We start from the raw sequence: 19,259 nt of genomic DNA, 5'->3' as shown, positions 1-19,259 counted from the left end.
CTTGCACAAGGCGTTACTTGCACACTCGCTAGGGAATTCATCAAACTGGTCTGTCTTGCTGAAGTCGTGGGTCACCAGAGTCCTTTCTCCTGAATTTTGTCTTCCATTTGGCCACATTATAGTGACAGCCGGCTCTTTGCTGCTTTCGACTCACGATGATCGCCCACATCTGACCCTTGTCTAGCCCGTCGATCGTAAGGCCACCTGTTGAGCGGGTGTCCAATCGTCCAAGACGTACCATCGACTCTGCGTACTTCTCCATCTTCGCCCTGGTATACTCTACCTCCTCTTCCGAGAGCGTGCCCAAGCGGAGATGCTGTTGACCCCATTCCAAACTCAGATCCATGCCGTCGACAAGTGCTGTCAAATGGTCCCATTTTTGGATAGAGACCAGATTCTGAGCGAAGACTTCCAGCTTAGGATATGGGATATTGTTCGCGCTCCATTCAATTGCGTCGTCACCCAAATCTCGGAGAAAGTCTTCGGATGACGGCATGATGTAAAAGCCCAGTGTTTTGCGGTCCTCCTGCGTACATCGATACCGTGGATAAGTGTGTATTAGTGATCTGAGCTGGGGCATTGGCGGCTCCACTCGTTCGAACTTCTCAGGCTTGCTGTCAATGAGTTGCGTTGCCGCTGGGAATCCGCTGTCAGGTACGCATATTCGCCATTCCTAAAACATGTCAGCAATGTGCCAAGTGTCATGACAGCGAATGGCTTACATTCGAGACACGGCTGGCCCCGTAGTACCTCAGTGCTTTGACGCCAGTCACACAGCAGACATGACCGGCTGCCTCTAATAGCTGGATGACTTCCTGTACCATGTAGACCCCATGTCCTTCCGCTTGAACTTCAGCCCTTGAGGAGCTCATTGTTCTTGTATACGCAGACGTCGTATGTGCGCAAGATCCCACGGTGTCTCATAGAGCATAGGACCAAAGTATTATGTAGTGCGCAGAAGATGTAGGTGCCGTCCGGGTGGCACAGTCGCGGGCGTGATGGGTTGTTCGCGTAGCGGGTCTCACGACTGCCGGTTCCCCAATCTATTCACTTACCTCCACAGTCACGTGCATTCTCACTCCAGGTTCCTGAAACTAAAACCCCAACCGGCGATTACTTAAGTCACATCACAGGCCTATAGAAGGGCACAGCGCACATAATGGCCTGTTTGTAAGGTGCCAGTAGCGAAATATACGGAGAAGAATTTTTGGATGTATAGCACAGAGGTCGAATCTTAAATGAATTCAACTTTCGGGTATCATTTAGATTCAATCCAATCACTAAATTGTATATTGAATTGAATGCAACAGATTTAATAATTCACTGCTATCGGCGATGCTATTGCTGCCGACAACGACCATAAGGGCATAGCAAATAAATTACTTGAATTGAATATTCAATTCAGATACATCACATTCAGATTCAGGCTGAATTGATTTGAATTAAATGAAATGGATTCAAGATTCAACATCTATAATACATAGGTAACTTAATCACACTTAAAGGTGACTGAAGGGAAACCATATTCCACAAGCTCATAAAAGCTGGCTAACATCTAGGATGGCTAAGCCTCAAATGCCTATAGCCGAATAAAACAAACCCAGATCAAACCCGACCAAACATTTCTCAAACTCCCAACCCTACTTCCCCAAACCCTCCCCAACACCCGGCCTAACCCCCTCCAAAACACCCACAACCTCCCTCCAAACCCTCTCCCTAACCTTCACCCCCTCTTCACTCCCCATCCACTTCCCTCCCTCCTTCACAACCCCCTCACTCATAAACCCCCCATGACTCCCCCTCCCGCCCAAAACGCCCCAAACCAAACACCGACTCCCCTCCTCCGCCGAACTCCCAATAACCCTCAACAGAACCCTCGTATACAGCGGCGGCGAGAAATGAGAGTAGAGACCCGTGTCGCAGAAGCCCGGGCTGACGCAGTTGATGATGACGTGGTTGAGGTGTTGGGTTCGGCGGGCAACGGCTTGCACGCAGAGGGTGCAGAGGAGTTTGGAGAGGTAGTAGCGGTTGAGCATGTCTGCTTTGCTCTCGTCGCTCAGTGCGGCGAAGAGATTGGGCTGTGAGAGTTGGTTGTAGGGTGCGAAGATCTGGATCGCGGACCCGACGACGCTGAAGTACGTCTCCGTGTTGTGCTCTTCGCCAGTCTGTTGGAGTTTCGGCAGGAGGAGGAGGAGGCCGAGGAGGAACGTGGACAGGACGTTGACGGTTAGGGTTTGTTCGTAGCCTTCTGCGAGGCTGAAGTGTTTTACTTCGATGCCGGCGTTGGCGATGAGGGCGTCGAGGCGGGGGAGGGTGGTGATGCAGTCCGTGGCGAAGGCTGTGACGGAGGAGAAGGAGGAGAGGTCGAGGTGGTGGATGGAGATGGTCGTGGTGTTGGGGTGGTCTGGTGGGAGGGAGGCGAGGATTTGTTCTTTAGCAACGGCGGCTTTGTCTAAGTCGCGGCAGGCGAGGATGAGGTGGAAGACGTTGAGGCGGACGCTGTAGGTTTGGTCATTCAATCAATTCTTCGAAAGGAATCTTCCACGGTGACGACTCACAGGTGCTTGCAAGCCTCCAAACCCAACCCACTGTTAGCTCCTGTGACGATGATCGTCTTGCCGGAGAAGTCTGCAGCAGGAACAGGCACTGTCGTGAATATCTGTCCAGCGACCATCGACGCTATCTCGCTCAGTGGCGGCATGTTGGCAATTGCTTTTCCAGGTGAGGATGCGCGCGAACCAGCTCTCGAAAGACTGTCTTCGCGGTCTTTTATACCAGTCGACAAAGCCATCAAAACGTGAATGGCAGCGGAGACCTTCGGTTTTCTTGGCACGAAGGTGGGTGAATGTTGCTCCGGGAGCGAAGGAGGACGGCATGTGGCAGGCCGGGTCTCCGCTTGGGGGAGGGAATCACAAGCTAAACCGCCCATTCTCTTCAGTCGTAGAGAGTGTGAGTTCATGAGACAAATGGTTTCTCGGAGGCCTACATAGAGCGATAAGCGATCCGCGTTCACTCACAGTCCCAAAATTGCATCCTTTCCAACTGCCATCTCCCTGGCAAGTTCAACGCCGCGCTATGCAATAGATCCCACTCCAGTAACGCCTCCAGTTGGGTATCTTGACCTGAATCACCTTGGTATCGTCCTTTCTGCACTGGCAACCCCCAAAAATCGCACTATCTTGACATCCATCTCACGACTTGATCGGGTTCTCCGGCCGCTGAAAAAAGTGCGCTTCGGTGTTGAGCACCCAATCGTCCAGACTCCATTGATCAGGGTCGTCGAACAGCAAGTAATAATACTTGAGCGTCTCCGCAATCCAGAAACTCTCCATGCCGTCAAGGAGTGACGGCCGTGATTTGGTCACGTCGTCCAGCGCGCTGTGTCCGTATGTGGTACGACTGAGACCCTCTGCGGCTTGGAACATATTCCAACCCATGTCTTGCCAGTGCTTTTCACCGGTGATGCGGTACATGTAGAAGACTGATTCGATGGCTTCTGGTCGGAGAATGTATTTGCGGCTGTCGAGGTGAATGAAGCCCGGCGGGAGGCGCTCGTCTTCGACCTTCTGCATCACGTATTGCTGGTGAGTGGGAGGCGGTGGTGGTGTGTAGATTGGCCGGGCTGGCATTGTGTACTCGTAGTCTTCAGCTGCAGGGCCGCCGTATCCTCCCCAGATGTCGTCTGGATCGGATTCGAATTCTGGAGAGGGAGAAGTAGTAGGACGCGGCGAGGAAGCTGGTTTAGGTGCTGCAGGGAAATCTTCGTCTTCATCCGCGAATTCATCGAAATCGTTCAATTGGCGTTTGTTAAGAGCTCTCATCTCATCAGCGAGCGATGCGGTTCGTGCTTCTTCATCGTCTTCACCAAGGTATGGCACTGCCGTCTTTGAGGCTCTAGCAACAGCTGCAGCCAGACTACTGCTAGCTACGGCGAGCTCCTTCTCGTAGACCTCGAGGTTCTCGATCTCGTATTGCTCCATGAAGGTCGTCCGCTGGTCCTCCCGGAACTCCATGTATGGGTCGAGTTGTCGGTCGTATTCCGTTTCGTTCCACTGACACACCTTCAAGTCTTTGCTGTCTGCACACGAGGCCAACGAGAAGCTCTCCGGCATGATACCACTTTTGGTGACATTGTATGACCAAATGCACCCGTCGGTGAGTTTTCGCGCAAGGTCGATGTGCTCTGGAACGTCGAAAATCTTGCCTCCCAGACCGAACATGCCACCAACGAAGCATGTGAGATGCTCACCCTTGGGGATGTGACTCAAGATAGGTTCGCCCGTAGTGTAGTTGAAGGACATGTGTACTTCTCCAGAGACGAGAATGTCCCGGTTCTCTGGGGTCATCGGCTTGAATAGAAGCTCATCAACGACTGGCTTCATACTCGCCAAGTACATGTCCTTGTATTGGTCGAGTCGCCCGCCAAGGAGCAAGTACTGTTTGGGCAGGTATTCATAGGTACTGTCGCTCTGACCGCCCAAGGTATATGTTTCTTGCACGTTCTTACCACTCGAGGCAAGTCCTTGAGGCAGACATGCTGGCTCGTTGTTCTCATAGTCCAGTTGCCTCAGGTCTTGATGATGCATTGCCGAGTTTGAGGTGGTCTTGTTGCTGACTGCCTCTGACAGATCGCTGAACTGTTCAAGCTGGCGCTTGATGTGAGGATTTGCAATCCCAGCATTTGGTGGTAATGGGTCCACCGCTCGGAAACCATCCATAGATGTCTTCTGATCGTTCGCTGCTCCAGCGCCTGGTTTGAGGGGGTCTTTCGCTTTTGCTGCATTTGTCGTGTCCTCGCCGCTCGAGCCCCAATTCGGGTCACTTCCGGATGGATGCTCTGCCATGGGATGGCGCAGAGAAGCATCAGAGTCCGACACACCTGCCATAACGTTGCCCACGGCAGGATTCGCAACACTCCCGAGCTTGTCCTCTGCATGCGCCTTGTTGGGGCCTTTGAAACCCTTTGCAGGCGTGTTCTGCTTGTTCAGGGTATCTTCTGCCGCAGCTACGACCTTCTCATCGACTTTGACAGGTTCGCTGCTAATCATGTAGCTGTCGCCCTGTGGTGCAGGCATCTGGTTGTACGTTCGACTTGGAGGGACATATTCGGGCTTCTTACAGCCACTCGCGTCAAGCATCGTCGGCCACATTCCTGGCAATCGAGTATTGTTTTGCCACTTCTCGAACTCGTCTGTGATCCGTGCGATGGCATCGTAATACTTCGGCTCGCCTGTGAGTTGAGCGAGTCTCGTGAATTCCAAGCTGAGCGTTCCCAATTCTGCCATGACAACTCTCGTGCCAGCACGGCGAGCATTCGAAGCCAGAGTTGGTTTCCAGTAGTAATACGTTTCTGGCATGCGATTCGGTGTGTCGAAGGCAGAATAGAGGATTTCGGCAAGCTCTACTGCCTTATCGAGCAGGACTCTGTACTTCTTGTCCGAAACATCGTATGCCGCAATCAGGCCTCCGAGATATCTGATCGTCACCTCGAACAGTGGGATGTCCGACCTGGACGAGATCGTAAAGTCAATCTCAGCGGTCTTGTTCACAGCATCTTCAAACTCCTCCTTCATGCCCATGATCCACAGAGTGTCCAAGGAATCAACGAGTGTAGCTCCCCAGCCATTGAACGAGTTCTTGCCAATGCCTGATACTGGTTCCACCTCGTCGAAACCCCAGCCCTTCTTCCTGAATCCAGCCCACGCCCATTTGCATGCATCTCTGACCGCAGCGCGTCGGTCCTTGTCAACGCTCCCCTTGGCCTGTCCTTGCTTTTGAATGAGCGGTATTGGGCTCGGCTTGCCACTGGGCAGCTGAATAGTGGTAGAGATTGGGAAATGTTCCGGCAGTTTGCTCCAGTGAATCGGTTCGTGGGAAGTCGTGGGAAGAAAAGGGTTGCCATACTCGTAATCGTCTTCGATCCGACCCAAACCAACCTCTACCGGCAACTCGTCGTCGTCAAATGAAGGTGAGACTGCCAGTGTACTGCTTTGCTCTTTCCACACCGCGTTTCGAGTCGACGTGGGTTCTGGGGTTGGGGTGGGCGATTCGGTCGCTTCGAGTGCTACAGAGCTCGAGGTCGTCGGCGCAGGTTCCACGTCTGCCTCCGGCCTTGAGGCAGGCTTCAAATCCAATGCTGGATCTGCCTGAGGTCGCGGTATGGGTTCCTGTTGCTGCTGCTCCTTGCGCAGTACGGAGCCTCCGCCCACCGCGCTCTTGGTGAAGTAGTCCGCATACTCCTCCACGCGCGCCTCGTTGCGCTGGTACAGGAAGAAGACTGTAAAGATGCAGACGGCCACGGCCAGCAGCCGTACCCGCCGCGTTCTCCCCGGCATGACTGCCAGACTGTCGCCTGCTATTCGGCGCCGTGCCAGCCGACGCAGAAGTCCAAGGTGCAACGGGTCCAGAAGCGAGCGACAGAGGCAATAATGACTGATCTAGGAGCAATCAAAAGGAAGGTGAAGCAGAGCACGAAGCCAACTGGCAGCAGTCACACGCCTACCACACATCCCTCTCTCAATGCGATCCCGTCTTGGCTCTTGGCCGGAGTGGTGAGCAGACGCAGGGTGCAGAAAGCTTACCACCACCGCCCGGCCAAAGTCCTCGGGTATCCATCAATATTTGATTGATCTCAATGGGAAATAGCGGGCATCTAACAAACAGCTGTTCTGTTAGGATCAACACCGTGCGCCGCCACCAATGCACCAGCTCTCCCAAAAATGTCCTCTTTCAGCCTTGTGCCGTTCACAAGCGAGCTGTGGCCGGTTTAAGGCGTCTTGCCCACCTGCAAAACCCAGCGAGGCAACATGTTCCGGTTCATCTTGTGAGAGATCCCTCCAGCTTGTGTCAGATACAGACCAGGCTCACAATCTCTCCTTCCCATCTACCCTCGCCTCCACGATACACAGGACAATGTACAAAGAATGAGACCGTGTGGCTGGCTGGTCCGCAACGCCACATGAAAGTCAATCCGCAACGGTTTCTTAGGGTACTTCAGGTACTTCACAAACCGAGGCATCTCCAGCCTTTTAAACCGGACGTTTAGGACGACAACAGCTGGTCCTGTCTTGTGGCCACCACATTCTAGAACGCATCCGGGGCAACTTCTGATCGAAGTCAATCAGATGACGTGCCGCAGAAGATGCTCCAAGTGCTTGATCTCGTTGGCGTCTCCTCCAGCTAAGTATCGGCAAAATTTCCCACCATACGCTCTTCTAGAGATTTATGATTCCTATTGCTTCTAATTGTAGTCAAATCTCACTCTCGGCTATTAACAAGACTCGCCAAACGGATTGGATAATGGGGCACTGCCTGAAGCTATGAACGCACTTCAGCCGCAGCACACGGGCACTCAGCTCTACTAACCTATTAAACGTGCCTCTCGAGACTTGACATTGACTGTGCAGCCAACAAGTCATACCTCACAAAAATTTGGATCAAGCTTCGCCATGGATTTCCTACCAGGAACCCCAAATGCCTCCAATAAGTTCTTATCTCTCCCGCCAGAACTGCACGCACATATCTTCGAATATTTGGGCTTTCCTCCAGTCTCAATGGACATACCACCTGAATACGAAGCTTGGGCCGCACTGGAGCGCACATGTCGTCTGGCACAGGGGATCACCGAGCCGTATTTGTACCACAAGATCTACACCAATGTTAGAACCCACGGCAGGTCTAGAGACACTCCTTGGAAGACCGACCCGGAGAAGCAAAAGAGTTGTAGTGAGGCGTTTGGTACAGCACAGCTGGTCGATCTCCTAGAGAGACGCCCGAACTTGCAGAAGTTGGTTCATTACCTGGTCATAGATGAGTACGATCCCTTGCAGTTCAGGAGGTTGCTGCGCCTACGACTGGAAAGCCTGGAGTCTATCATATGCCAGCACGAAGGGGATGTCACACCAGTGCTTTCGAGTTCTCTAGATGATCCAGATGCGTTGGTGGAAAGTCAGGGCAAGTTAACGAATTGTGAGTGTCATACCTTTTCGGCGACGCTCACATCTAACCTATTACCTGTGCAGTCGTGCTCAGCATACAACGAGATACTTCGGCCACGTCCCTTCTTCAGACTCTTGCCCTATCCGATGCTCCTCTGATGCGGCATCCAGCTACCACACGCATTCGTCTGTCCTACCTGGATATCACTTGTTTCGAAAACCTGGAACCTGACTACTTCACTCACACGCAGCTCAGTGAGCTTAACCTCGAACAATGCAAGTATTCTCTGCCAGTACTAGGCCGCTTTATACAGCCATCAGCAAACCTCACAAAACTCTATCTCCACTTCGACAGTCCAGCCCCTTTCACGGCCGAAGAGGAACTCGCTCTCATCCCAATGATACAATCAGTCGCTAGCAAGACTCTAAAGATCCTTAAATTCGTCTGGAGAGACACGCACCCCAAATCGAAAGACTGGCCAGGCTGGGACTTTACGAAATTCGAAGCTTTGAGATATCTTCACGTCTCGCCGTATCTCCTGTTCCCGAACAAAGAGAACAAAGAGATTCCACCGATGCATGATCTTCTTGCCCGCACACTCCCACCGCGCCTCAAGCTACTAGGCCTGGAGGGCATAATTCCTATCGACCACCCCGGTCGACGTCTCGGACTTGGACTCTCACTAAGCCAGGAAGACACGGACCTGCTAGAAGGCTTGGTTAACTTCAAAGCTGAAGGTAATGTGCCTTCGTTCAGGCACTTGTTGGTGTTCTACGCTGAGGGGCTGGCTGGAATACCTCAGGAATTGGTCAGCAAGGCGGCTAAGCAGGATGTTAGTCTGGGGTTTCTGCAGTCCGAAGATCATGAGCATCTGGACTCTCTGGATATGGAGTGGTTGGATGGGGAGAATGTTCACGGTGGCGAGGAGAGTGAGGAAGATGAGGATGAAGATGAATGGGAAGACGACAATGAAGATGAGTGGGAAGATGACGAGGATGATGACAACGGCGAAGAAGACGAAGAACAAGACAGGGATGCTTCGGACGAGGACATGGAGGTTCAGCACGAATGAACACTTACCCTGATTTAAGGATCACTTCCATGGGCCGGGGAATGCTCTTCAAGGGGTTGGATCGTTTCTCATGTCGAGCATTGTCCGTCATCATTTGGAAGATAAACCAGGGTCACGGAACAAAACACATCTGTTAGCTCAAACATGTGCGGCCAAGAATCATTCCTGCAGCGCAAGGCCAATTCTCCTGTTCGTCATGGGTAATAACAGTCTCGACCGAACAATCCTACAGTACATCACAAGGCTTCTGATTCCACATCCATACAACTCCGGAGAATACTGAGGATGTTGCCGGTGCCTTCCATTCTCGTCTTTGTGGTCCCCACGTGGCCCAGCGGTGGAGTTTTACTCCACGCTTCCCTCCACACCTGGGGAAGATCTACCACTATCGACGGAATCCCCTCACGACCCAATCAACTTTGCCCTTGAGCTACAGAGTAGCTGATTCACGAGGAGCTTCGTGTGCAGACTCCTCCGCGGAGATCGACACAAGAACGCTTGATCACCAACAGGCTTTTTCAGCTCCACGTACTGGCTTAAACTTGAGACTTCATACCATAATCCTTCCTGCGGACGGCGTGCGGCGCAGAATGCAATATACCAACAACGTTACGTCTTATCCACTACAAATTGAGTACTTTTGGTGCAGCTGAACGAACATTCGGATCAGAATTCTTGGCGAGCGCGACCACATGCTCTGCTTGTCCATTCACCAGTGCTATGGCTGAGGAACGATCGAGGCTTGAGATCACGCCGTCGGTATTGATGGCTGAACATGGGCATACTATGAGATAATGCGTGGGACTGGCTCACAGAGTGTTTTTTCCCAGGCAGTTCGATCATCAGGGGAAAGTTGCCCGGCTGGTCAGGCACATATCTTCAAGTGCTTGTTGAAGGACTTGAAAGATGCACAGGCGCTCCAGCAATGGATGCATGTAGTGCTCCAGAAGACATTGAGATTCAATGGGACCGAGAAGAATCGAAACGTTCTCACAATCGTCAACTGAAAAGGCTATCCCGTAAGTCGTCATTCGCAACAAGGCACTGCCTACCTTCAGCTATACGAGAACGCCTTTCGTGCTGACTCCTGCAGGTCAGCGTCAAGCGCAGAAACGTCATGTTTCCAGGTCACCTATGTCAAGTTCAAATACCCCGAGAGAGGAACGGCTTACTTCATGGACACTGTTGCCATTTGGCTGTGGACCACACACGTGGTCTGAGGCTGTGGAAGCGTAGGGTTTGCTATGTCTATGCATAGTCACCAGGATCAAATAGCATGTGATCCTTCCAAGAAGTTTGACATCACTTCATCGAAATCCAACACACACCAAGCAAATGCTAATGTCCGCGAAGCACGTTGCTACAGCTTCTACGGCAAGAGAAGAGGGTGAGTTACTTCATCAGCTGCGAAGCTCCGCGGGACTGGCACGACCTGATCAGCACAGCTGAAGCCCGGAACAAGTTTGATGACTACTACTGTCTCGACGGCGCCAAGCTACTGGAGAGCAGTGACATCCTGGATGGAAGACCCCTCTCAGCATACACAGACGTTGGATGGCTGAACCCCTGAGGAGGATCCGGCACAAGTGGTGCGCCGAGTCGCTTTCAACGACATCTCACAACCCTACCTACATCCTTCGCCTTAGCTTGACTCCGCTGGATCCTTATTACACGGCCTCACACGTGCGCTGATTCCATGGACCTTGCCTATAGTGATCAAGTCTGACACTATCAGCTTGCAGGAGGAGCGGCATCCTGTAGTCGAAATCGACTCAAGATCCATCGCTTGGTGTCTCCGTTTTCTGCACCTTGGAACTGGCAAGGAAGCTTCACCTCACGTTTCCTCCGCTCTCGCTGCCAGACTCAACGAGCTCCAACAGGAACCTCTACCTATGACCGCAAACTGCAATTCGTCAATTCCTACATCCATCTGAGATTGGCTGGCATCTTCACAAAACCACCAACAATGCCACCAAATCTCCAGGACCAAGACACTATCTTTCGCAACATCAAGCTGGTCACCACACCCTGGAGCATCTTCGTCTACGTTATAAACCCCTTCATCTCCTGGGCGTTGATGATGTACACTTGCTTCCACTTGAACACAGGCGGGATTCTCTCCACGCGTGCGCAACTCACGTTCGCCGTGGTTATATATCCCGTGTCCGTTTTGTTTCTGGCCATGGCGACGGGCGAGAAGATCAAATCACGGCTAGAGGAGAGAGGGTACGAGCAGAGAAGAACGAGAGCCCGTGAGATTGATCTGCTTTTGAATTTGGCCGTGTTTGGCGCCTTCTATTATTGGCTTCAGAGTTACGAGAGTGATGGGAAAGAGAGCAGGTTTGCGGTTGGGTTGATGGCGGTTTTTGGTGGATTGATGATTTGGTGGTTTATTGTCATGATGTCGATTGGGCCGGTCCTTTGGTTTACTGTCAGGGTCAGATAACTCGGAAATGTGCGTGATGATTGACTCGGAAAGACTTTACAAGATATCTATCTTGGATAGATTGTGGATTATCTAGCTCACTTGGAGAGCTGGGTGGTATGTGACCCCTCCAACCCTCCAACCCTCCACCCTGCAACCCAAACCGACTCGAAGGCCAGTCATCTGATGTGTTGAACATTTCGATTCCACTTACGTCTTCCTCCAGCCAACTCGCCCCACTCAGTAGGCTCTCAGACGGACACGGTGCAGCTGTCTCCGCCAGTGATCTCAAAGGGACCGACATCCGTCCTTGTCGTGTCGAGCTCCAAATGGTACCTGCCCAAAACCCTATTGGTACTGGTATAATAGATCGTGAACTGCGTCGAGAGCGAACACTGGTTGGACTGCTGCATGCCCTTCGCGATCATCGATCCCAGACCTGAGGCATAGCCCAACTGGCCACTATCCGGGGCGTAGCAGTGCATATACTTGCCGGCCATCTTCAAACCATACTGTCCAGCGAAATGCGCGGAACTCTGGAAGCCCGTCTGGCCCGTGTTGCAGTCGCGCTTGCTGTTCCCCGTGGGCAGACCGGCTGCCTGAAGCGCTCCGCCATGCCAGAAGTACATTATGAACTCGCGGCCGCCGACGAAGCCAGCTCCGGCGACGAGGATATGAGCTGCACTCGTTCCCGCGATCCGAGCACTACACTAGAACCCGGAGCCTTGGTCGTCGGTGCAGGCGTTGCAGGTCTTGACGACTTGGTCGCAGCCGCCCGCGAGGCTGTAGTAACCGACGGCCGTCAATCCAGCGGCAACGAGCTTGTAGCCCAGAGTTCGCTCTTGGGTGGCATCGACGTGGAAAGTCTCGTTGGATTCCAGATCGCCGGTGATGTAGTCGATGTTGATGTTTGGGTAGACCCTTGAGAGTTCTGCCATGGTTGGAGTCACGGCTTTGATTTCGCCTAGGGCGGGCATGGCGGATGCCAAAGCTGGGAGAAGGGTGCAGAGTGTCGTGGAGATATGCATGTTGAAGAGGGTTTCGAGGAGATGCTCAGGAAGCGGTTGTACTGTTGATGCTCTCCAGTTCAACGTCTTTGTTGATATATATGTACTGCACTGGGGGACACGCAACCCACCGTGTTGTGTAGTATGCTTCCCAGCGTCTTTTCGATCATACTCGGACACTGATTTACTGCGCCACATTGAAGATCGCTGGACATCGACAGCAAGAGCACTATCTCTATACCCCATAGATCATAGTACAAGGACTGTACCAGTGCAAAGGCAGCGACACGCTTATGCAAGGTCAAGTCCGATCTCTGTGGAGAGGATTTGTCCCTCTGCTACGGGAAAATGTGAGTTCTCAATATGACCTGCCTCAAAAGGGGAAGATGAGCACAGGAGGCTTCGGTGGCCCCAGCCTGACTTTGCAGGCTGGATGTTTTGACGTAGAGTGGGATGTTGAAACACTGAATCATGGACAATGATCATGATCTATCTCCTCGGCGGAAGATCTGTTAAGCCATCAACAAGCGGAAGTGGCAAGACATAAATCAGCTTGTTTCATTGCCTTCATCAGGTTTCTCTTCGCCACCCTCGCAAGCTGTTGTTCCCCTTAGCCCAGCCATATCACCACGCATCATGCAACTCACCAACCTAACTTTCGCCACTCTCTTCATGACCCTCTCGGTCTCGACTGTCTTCGCCGACAAAATCTGCGGCAACACCATCGTCAAGCAGGTGGGAAAATGCCACAACGACCAAGACGCCCAAGTCTGCTACGACGGGGTCGACCAGATCCTTTGCGAGTGTCCTAACGGGGTACGATGGTTTCTGAAGGTATGTTTGCGCGCATCGTCCAAGACGCTGACATTTCGATAAAGAAAGCCTGTGAAGCTCAATGTGGACACGGTGACAGTGACGGAGCATTCAACTATTGTGTGGTGAGTGCCTTGAGTGATCCTGGGGCGTACGATATGGCTCTATGCTGAAGAATGCAGTGTTACTAGATTGAAAGGACGCGAACCCGTCGGACAGTCTGACTTGGGTTGTTGACCGACCGGCAACATCGACGGATGCTGGGGGCAGCGGTGCTTCAGCATGTACCTAGTGACATGATGTGATGCTCCTCAAGAAAATGCAAATTTGATGCACCTTAGGCTGTTGCCCTCTCTTTGCGTTACACGCCGCACTCGACTGAAGCCAGACTTCTGCAAAGCATCGATGGCACCTTACCGCATTAGGAAGGTGTGCGACTTGGCATGTGACAGCCACGATCTGGGCCCAAAAAAACCTTCAGGAAAGTGAGAAGAAAAACAATGGCGTTCTCAGTAGTACAGAATAGCAGGTCGACCAACTTCAAAACTTCAAAAGACAAGTGTCCCGGTTGCGATATTTTCATTCCCAACATTGACTGGACTCCTGCGCTCGGCACTTGCGCTTTCAAGTCCATGTTCTTGCTTACCTAAGTTACATTGCCAGGGTGGATGTACGGAGACCCAGTATGGATCATGAAGCTGCTGGTCGCCCAAGTTAAGGCCCAGAGTAGGTGAAATGAATGTTCACCATCTCGGTTGTCGGTTTCAACCGGAGCAGAAATATTCGACTTTTCAGTGGTTTTGTTAGCCCCCAGCGGAAAGCAACGGCATGGACGTGAGATCTTGGAAACATCTTCAATATTCCAGTCGTGCTCTGAACACGTCCATCCTACCGTAGCTGTGAAGCTTCTTAACCCTCGATCTATTCGCATGTACTCCCAGCTCCCGCTCTTTACACATCCCTCCAACTGCAGCGTCTGTCCTCACCATAAAACATCATCAACGGCCTCCTTCACAACATCCCTCAACTCCATCATCTCCTCCCCAACAACCTTGCCCAGCTCTTGTCCTTTCCCATCAGCCTCCAACTCTTCGACTGCTCCCTCGTCTTCAGACATCTCCCCCACCATCTCCCCCTCCTCATCTTCCTGCTCGCCCAGAACCTGTGACATACCTCGCAATGTCTCGGTGCTGGACGCACTACGTCGCTTCTTCATCTGGACGTGCACGCTTTGCATGATGTCTGCCGAGACCGCGTCGATGGCTTGGTGCAGCATTTCGGCGAGGAGGCGGCGGATGCAGAGTTTGCTGCCTTTGGCCGTGGGGTCGATCTGACGAGTTTATTTAGTCAAGTTGTTGTTACGATTGTGAGATAGGCTGACTTACAGCTTCCAGCTCAGGCTTGTGCGAGAGCAGGTAGTCATGCACAAAGTGTTGCGTCTCCGGCATGGACAGCTGCTTCTCGTTCGAAGTTACTTTCTCCTGAAGAATTCGGTGCGTCTCTCGGAGTAGGCGGTCTGTCTCTTCTTTGATATTGATCATCGTCTGGGTCATGTTGAGAACATTTTCAGCCATGTCGTTCTGTTTTTCGGAGGCTTCGACTCCGGACTTCGCCATGCTTTGCAACAACGAGGGAACCAACGACATACAGAAAGACGTCAAGCAGGAGATGCGTTCATATCAAGGGTTTAGCTTGCCTGAAAATCTATGCCATTAGTAAAACACAGCAACCCACCCGCGATATTCAAGGAAAACGAGCCCTGCAGCCTTCCGTGCCCAGCAAGTGTCTCGGAGCAAAAATCCAGACATCAAGTGACAGAGGCTGACGCCGACGGTCACACGACGATGGGCCCGCTGCCTGTAATGGGGAGCCCCAGGACGCGGTTCTGTTTGTGGTGACAAGCGGAAGTGACACCCGGTCCTGTTTCAGCACAAGGTGAGGCTCCACACTGCAAACGGCTTCGGGAGGCTGCATGAGGCGGGACACATTCGGCCGTGGCGGAGACTGGATCTTTACCCGGACACCATTGAGCAGCAACGAGGCAAGACAGTGGCTGCAATGTCAATGTCATAGAACGAGAAATTGGTGGTTGTGGCGTAGGGCTTTACGGCACCTGTACAGTGAGTATACTAATTATTGGGTATCAAGGCATTAAGCATCAAGTTCAAGAATTGAAGTGGGCTGCAATGCCTCGCTCGGGATCGCTCATCCTGCATAGAAGTCAGCTTTTGAATCTCGTCACTGAGGTGTTGAAGACTTACTTGTGGATTTTTACGTCGTCTCCGAGAGTCACATTATTCATGGATTGCGGCGTGATCAGAATGAACTGTCGTCCGACGGAGCGTCTTGCAGTCTGAATCATCATCTGCATGCTCTGCGCACGATTGACGCTGTCCATGAAGACGTCGAACTCGTCCAAGCAGCGGATGGGTGAGCCCATGGCTTCCCAGATACTTAGGAGGAGGCAGATTGTCGAGAAGGACTTCTCACCACCGCTGAGAGTCTTCGCTTGGCGGCCGGACTCCGAGACTCTGGTAATGTCCGGCTCGACTGAGATGTCGAGTGTCTTGTCGTCGTGGCTCAGCAGAAGACGACCGCGGTACCTGCGTTCAGAAAGAAGGTACTGGAAGGTGATACGTGCTCGCGCCGATATGAGCCGTCTGAATTGGTGCCAGCGGAAGTTGCGATGTTTGAGTGTTTCCTGTAAGATCTGTGTGGATGTTAGCCATCGAACATTGATATGCTACAATCACAGCTCACCTTCGCAACCTTGACGAGAGAATCTCTCTCCTTCTTCGCGTTCTTCCACTCGTCATGGGCGGCCTTGTGCAGGGCGGTGAGTTCCTCTCTGGTACCACCTGCGCGTGCCTCTTCCTCACGCTGCTGTTGCTTGAATCTCTCCACTCGCTCATCCAGTGATTTGATGGTGGCTCCCGGCTCGATCGCTACTCGCGCAACGACTTGCTCAGCTTGGCGGGTCCAGTTATCCACCTTTGCCTTCTGTGTGTCGCGCTTCTCTTCAAGCCTGGTCACATGTTCTTCCGCGGTCTTGACATCGTCCAGGGCCGCGTTCTTCTCCAGGAGGGCCGCATGCCTAGCCTCATCAACCTCCCTAAGCTGCCCTTCAGCTCTCTCTACACGCTTGCTGGCATTCTCGACCTCTTCTTCGACCGCATCGAGGGTCCTCTTCAACTCGGCGCCGAGGCCTCCTAATTTCTCTTTCTCCTGCACCGTATCCTGATATTGATCCTTGTTGTTCTGCAGATCTGCTTTGGTCGTCTCCAGAAGGCGCTCGAGTTCCTGGCGTTTGCCATCTGAAGGGCGATTGCTGTCAATTTCGGCTTGCTTGGCTTCGACGGCGTCTTCATCTTCCTGCATTTTGGTTTTCAGATTCTGCTGATCGCGCTTATGTCGTTTCAAGGCTTGCTCGGCCTTGGTGAGATCGTTGAGCAAAGCACGTGCTTTTTGGTCAGCTTTTCCAGCCTCCTCGTTTGCGTCATCAAGATTCTTTCGTTCGTGGGCAAGTTGCTGGTCACGATTACTGCGCATCCGGGGTTTACCTCGCCATGGATGTACAGGTGATGATTTCTGTGCTCCTGTTCTCGTTCGCTCATATCGGACTCCCGAGCCTCTTTCAGTACCGAAGCCGATCGACGCTTTCACGTTGGTGGGTCGAGGGTCTTGACCAATATAATCTCTCGCCTGCCTGCTGTCTTTGATGAGCACGGTCTGTTCGATGGATTGATTCATGATGAGCGTATTGCGGACAAGGTCGTCATCAATTTTCAACACTCTCAGGATTGTGTCGACGCCCTCTTCTGGTTCGTTTCCAGTCGTATCGATTGGTCTCGGGTTGCCTATAAAGATCTGGATTCTTTCCATCCCTACTCTCTTGGCGATCTGGAACAGAAAGTCCTGGTCATCCTTGCACGTCACGGCGAAACCTTCCAGGGAGTTACCAAACGTCTTTTCGACGATTGAACCCCACTCTGGCTTGTTCAAATGGACTTTCGTGCCCATGGGTCCGACTGGCTTTGCTCTCCACCGTGTCTCTTTGTTGATTTCCGCAACGAGTCTTTGCATATTTGGATGGTACGGGGCGTGCCACGGACCATCCTCCCGTTGCAGCTGCTTCAATCGTCCGTCGATTGCCTGAGCTGCTTCGTTTGCTTTCTTCGAAGCAACCTTGGCAGCCTCACTTTGTTTGGAAAGGTCACGTCTAGTCGTTTCCAGATCTGGCAAATTAGCCGCATGCTCGTCAAGAGCCTGCTTGGCAGCCACTGCGGCAGATTTGAGCTCCTCGAGCTCCTCGAGTCGCTTCGCGTGCGCATCTCCATGCACTCCACTTAGACGATCCTTCTCAAGACCGATCTCGTTCTCAAGACGCTGCTGCTCTTTCTTGTTGTCCTTCAAGCTACCATGGATTTTGCGCTCGTCGGAGGTCATTCTCAGGAGCTCATCCTTGTTCTTGTCGAACTTCTCCTTTGCTGCATCTCGCTTCTCTTTTGCCGGACCAATGTGCGTTTGAAGTTCTTCGATCCTGCGTTGAGCTGCCTGAACCGCTTGCTCGTGGCCCTCGTATGCCGCAGTGATGCTCTCTGCTTCCTCAGCCTTCGCTCGAACGTCATCATTCTGAGCTTCGACCTCGTTCTCGTAGCTTTGGAGCTTTTCTTCTTCGTTCTGCACTTGCAACCAGGCATGCATGCGCTGGGTTTCTCTTAGCTTGTCTCTGAGGGCCTGACCGCGATCGGCACGTTTCTTCCGCTGAAGAGCTTCCTTCTCCTTCTGCGCTAGAAGTTCGATGTCCCCTTCGCGAACCCGGAGCTTCTCGTTCATGTTGTCTAGCTGCATCTCGAAAAGCTTGTAGTCGGCATCGAGCGTCTCGAGCTGTGTTCCCTTGAGGAAGAATTTGTACTTATCGGCGACAGAGCTATTTGAGAGAAACGAGCGGGCCATGTCTTGCGTAAGTACATTGATAGGGTTGTCCAACTGCAAGCTGAAGTAGTCGAGGATGTCGTCCAAGTCCGCCCTTCTGGTGGTGACAACTTTGTTCTGGTCATTCTTGATCTTGAATCCACTGGTGCCTGAACGCGAGAAATGTCGCTCCACAGCAATACTGTCCCCGTACAGATCTCTCTTGTATCCATTCTCACCTTGATTCTTGATCTTCACCCCGAGTGTCGCTGTTTCCTGCCCAGTCTTGATCATGCTCTTCAAGTTTGCGCCTCGGTTCGTCTGGTTTGCCTTCCCACCAAGACACATGGTGAGGGCAGTCAGGACCGCGCTCTTTCCACTGCCATTGTGGCCAATGATGAAGTTGATGAGTGGGCCAAGACGTATCCTGAGATTCGAATGACACATGAAGTTGCGAGCAGTAATCTCTTCAATGATACCCTCGTCGGAAGCGATATTGTCCTTGAGCTCACGAAGTTGCTTCTCGACCAACTGGGTGGCTGCGAAATCATCGACCGTGGAATCCGCGTCACTGCCGTCCTCGCTGATGTGCAGGCTGTACTGCACTTCCGCATCGAGCATCGGAGCATCTTCATCGTCATTCAGCAAGTCGTCGTAGCCATCGTCTCCGTCGTCATCGTCGTCGGAGAGCACTGAGCCTCCGCGTTCGCGTGCCAGGGCGATTTTGGTGCGCTTGTTGTTCAGGTTCTGGCGAAAGCTGGACGAGGCGCTCTCGATTTCGACTTCCGTATCGCCGTCGACGTCGTCGTCGTCGCGGGCTCGTTTACCTTGCGCCATGGTGGTGGGTGTTGGGATAGGAAGTGGTGATATCGGAATGAGTCCCACGTCGGCAGATGAGGTCGACGCGTGATGTCCGCGTCTCAATTAAGGTTCGCGCTAGCGGCACTCGCGACAAGAGTCTATCTGGAGCTCCACTCTTCACTTCTACGTTCTCTTCACCCCTACATTCACTTCATAACATGTCACATGCAAGACTGCCATCAATGATATTCCCACAGACTGAACCCAGACTCCTGGTGTCAATCACGCC

At 52.5% G+C, this 19,259-nt stretch overlaps 8 protein-coding genes across 8 annotated transcripts; 3 read left to right on the top strand and 5 right to left on the bottom strand.

The window, feature by feature from the left end:
- Positions 1-40: 40 nt before the first annotated feature.
- Positions 41-872, bottom strand: M409DRAFT_23497 (uncharacterized protein; the record flags this gene model as incomplete). Its single annotated transcript, XM_033806821.1, has 2 exons — positions 41-673; positions 723-872. The coding sequence occupies 2 exons, from the start codon at positions 870-872 to the stop codon at positions 41-43; spliced, it is 783 nt and encodes a 260-aa protein (XP_033667194.1).
- A 768-nt stretch (positions 873-1,640) lies between these two features.
- On the bottom strand, positions 1,641-2,701 carry M409DRAFT_66767 (uncharacterized protein; the record flags this gene model as incomplete). The annotated part of the gene is made up of 2 exons (XM_033817083.1): positions 1,641-2,499; positions 2,559-2,701. 2 exons carry the CDS (start codon positions 2,699-2,701, stop codon positions 1,641-1,643), a joined length of 1,002 nt encoding a protein of 333 aa, XP_033667193.1.
- Positions 2,702-3,191: 490 nt separating this feature from the next.
- M409DRAFT_66766 (glycoside hydrolase family 47 protein) lies at positions 3,192-6,335 on the bottom strand (the record flags this gene model as incomplete). The annotated part of the gene is made up of 1 exon (XM_033817082.1): positions 3,192-6,335. The coding sequence occupies one exon, from the start codon at positions 6,333-6,335 to the stop codon at positions 3,192-3,194; it is 3,144 nt and encodes a 1,047-aa protein (XP_033667192.1).
- Positions 6,336-7,448: 1,113 nt separating this feature from the next.
- On the top strand, positions 7,449-9,010 carry M409DRAFT_55147 (uncharacterized protein; the record flags this gene model as incomplete). The annotated part of the gene is made up of 2 exons (XM_033812923.1): positions 7,449-7,968; positions 8,022-9,010. 2 exons carry the CDS (start codon positions 7,449-7,451, stop codon positions 9,008-9,010), a joined length of 1,509 nt encoding a protein of 502 aa, XP_033667191.1.
- Positions 9,011-10,976: 1,966 nt separating this feature from the next.
- M409DRAFT_23493 (uncharacterized protein) lies at positions 10,977-11,456 on the top strand (the record flags this gene model as incomplete). Its single annotated transcript, XM_033806820.1, has 1 exon — positions 10,977-11,456. One exon carries the CDS (start codon positions 10,977-10,979, stop codon positions 11,454-11,456), a length of 480 nt encoding a protein of 159 aa, XP_033667190.1.
- A 230-nt stretch (positions 11,457-11,686) lies between these two features.
- M409DRAFT_55146 (uncharacterized protein) lies at positions 11,687-12,463 on the bottom strand (the record flags this gene model as incomplete). Its single annotated transcript, XM_033812922.1, has 2 exons — positions 11,687-12,145; positions 12,233-12,463. The coding sequence occupies 2 exons, from the start codon at positions 12,461-12,463 to the stop codon at positions 11,687-11,689; spliced, it is 690 nt and encodes a 229-aa protein (XP_033667189.1).
- Positions 12,464-13,078: 615 nt separating this feature from the next.
- M409DRAFT_23490 (uncharacterized protein) lies at positions 13,079-13,428 on the top strand (the record flags this gene model as incomplete). The annotated part of the gene is made up of 2 exons (XM_033806819.1): positions 13,079-13,276; positions 13,321-13,428. 2 exons carry the CDS (start codon positions 13,079-13,081, stop codon positions 13,426-13,428), a joined length of 306 nt encoding a protein of 101 aa, XP_033667188.1.
- Positions 13,429-14,237: 809 nt separating this feature from the next.
- M409DRAFT_55145 (uncharacterized protein) lies at positions 14,238-14,871 on the bottom strand (the record flags this gene model as incomplete). Its single annotated transcript, XM_033812921.1, has 2 exons — positions 14,238-14,585; positions 14,641-14,871. The coding sequence occupies 2 exons, from the start codon at positions 14,869-14,871 to the stop codon at positions 14,238-14,240; spliced, it is 579 nt and encodes a 192-aa protein (XP_033667187.1).
- Between the last annotated feature and the right edge of the window lie 4,388 nt (positions 14,872-19,259).

This window comes from Zasmidium cellare (assembly GCF_010093935.1).
Source record: "Zasmidium cellare ATCC 36951 unplaced genomic scaffold M409scaffold_19, whole genome shotgun sequence".
Lineage (NCBI taxonomy): Eukaryota > Fungi > Ascomycota > Dothideomycetes > Mycosphaerellales > Mycosphaerellaceae > Zasmidium > Zasmidium cellare.
The sequence above is the reverse complement of the archived record's forward strand: the minus strand, read 5'-3'. Positions and strand labels throughout refer to the sequence as shown.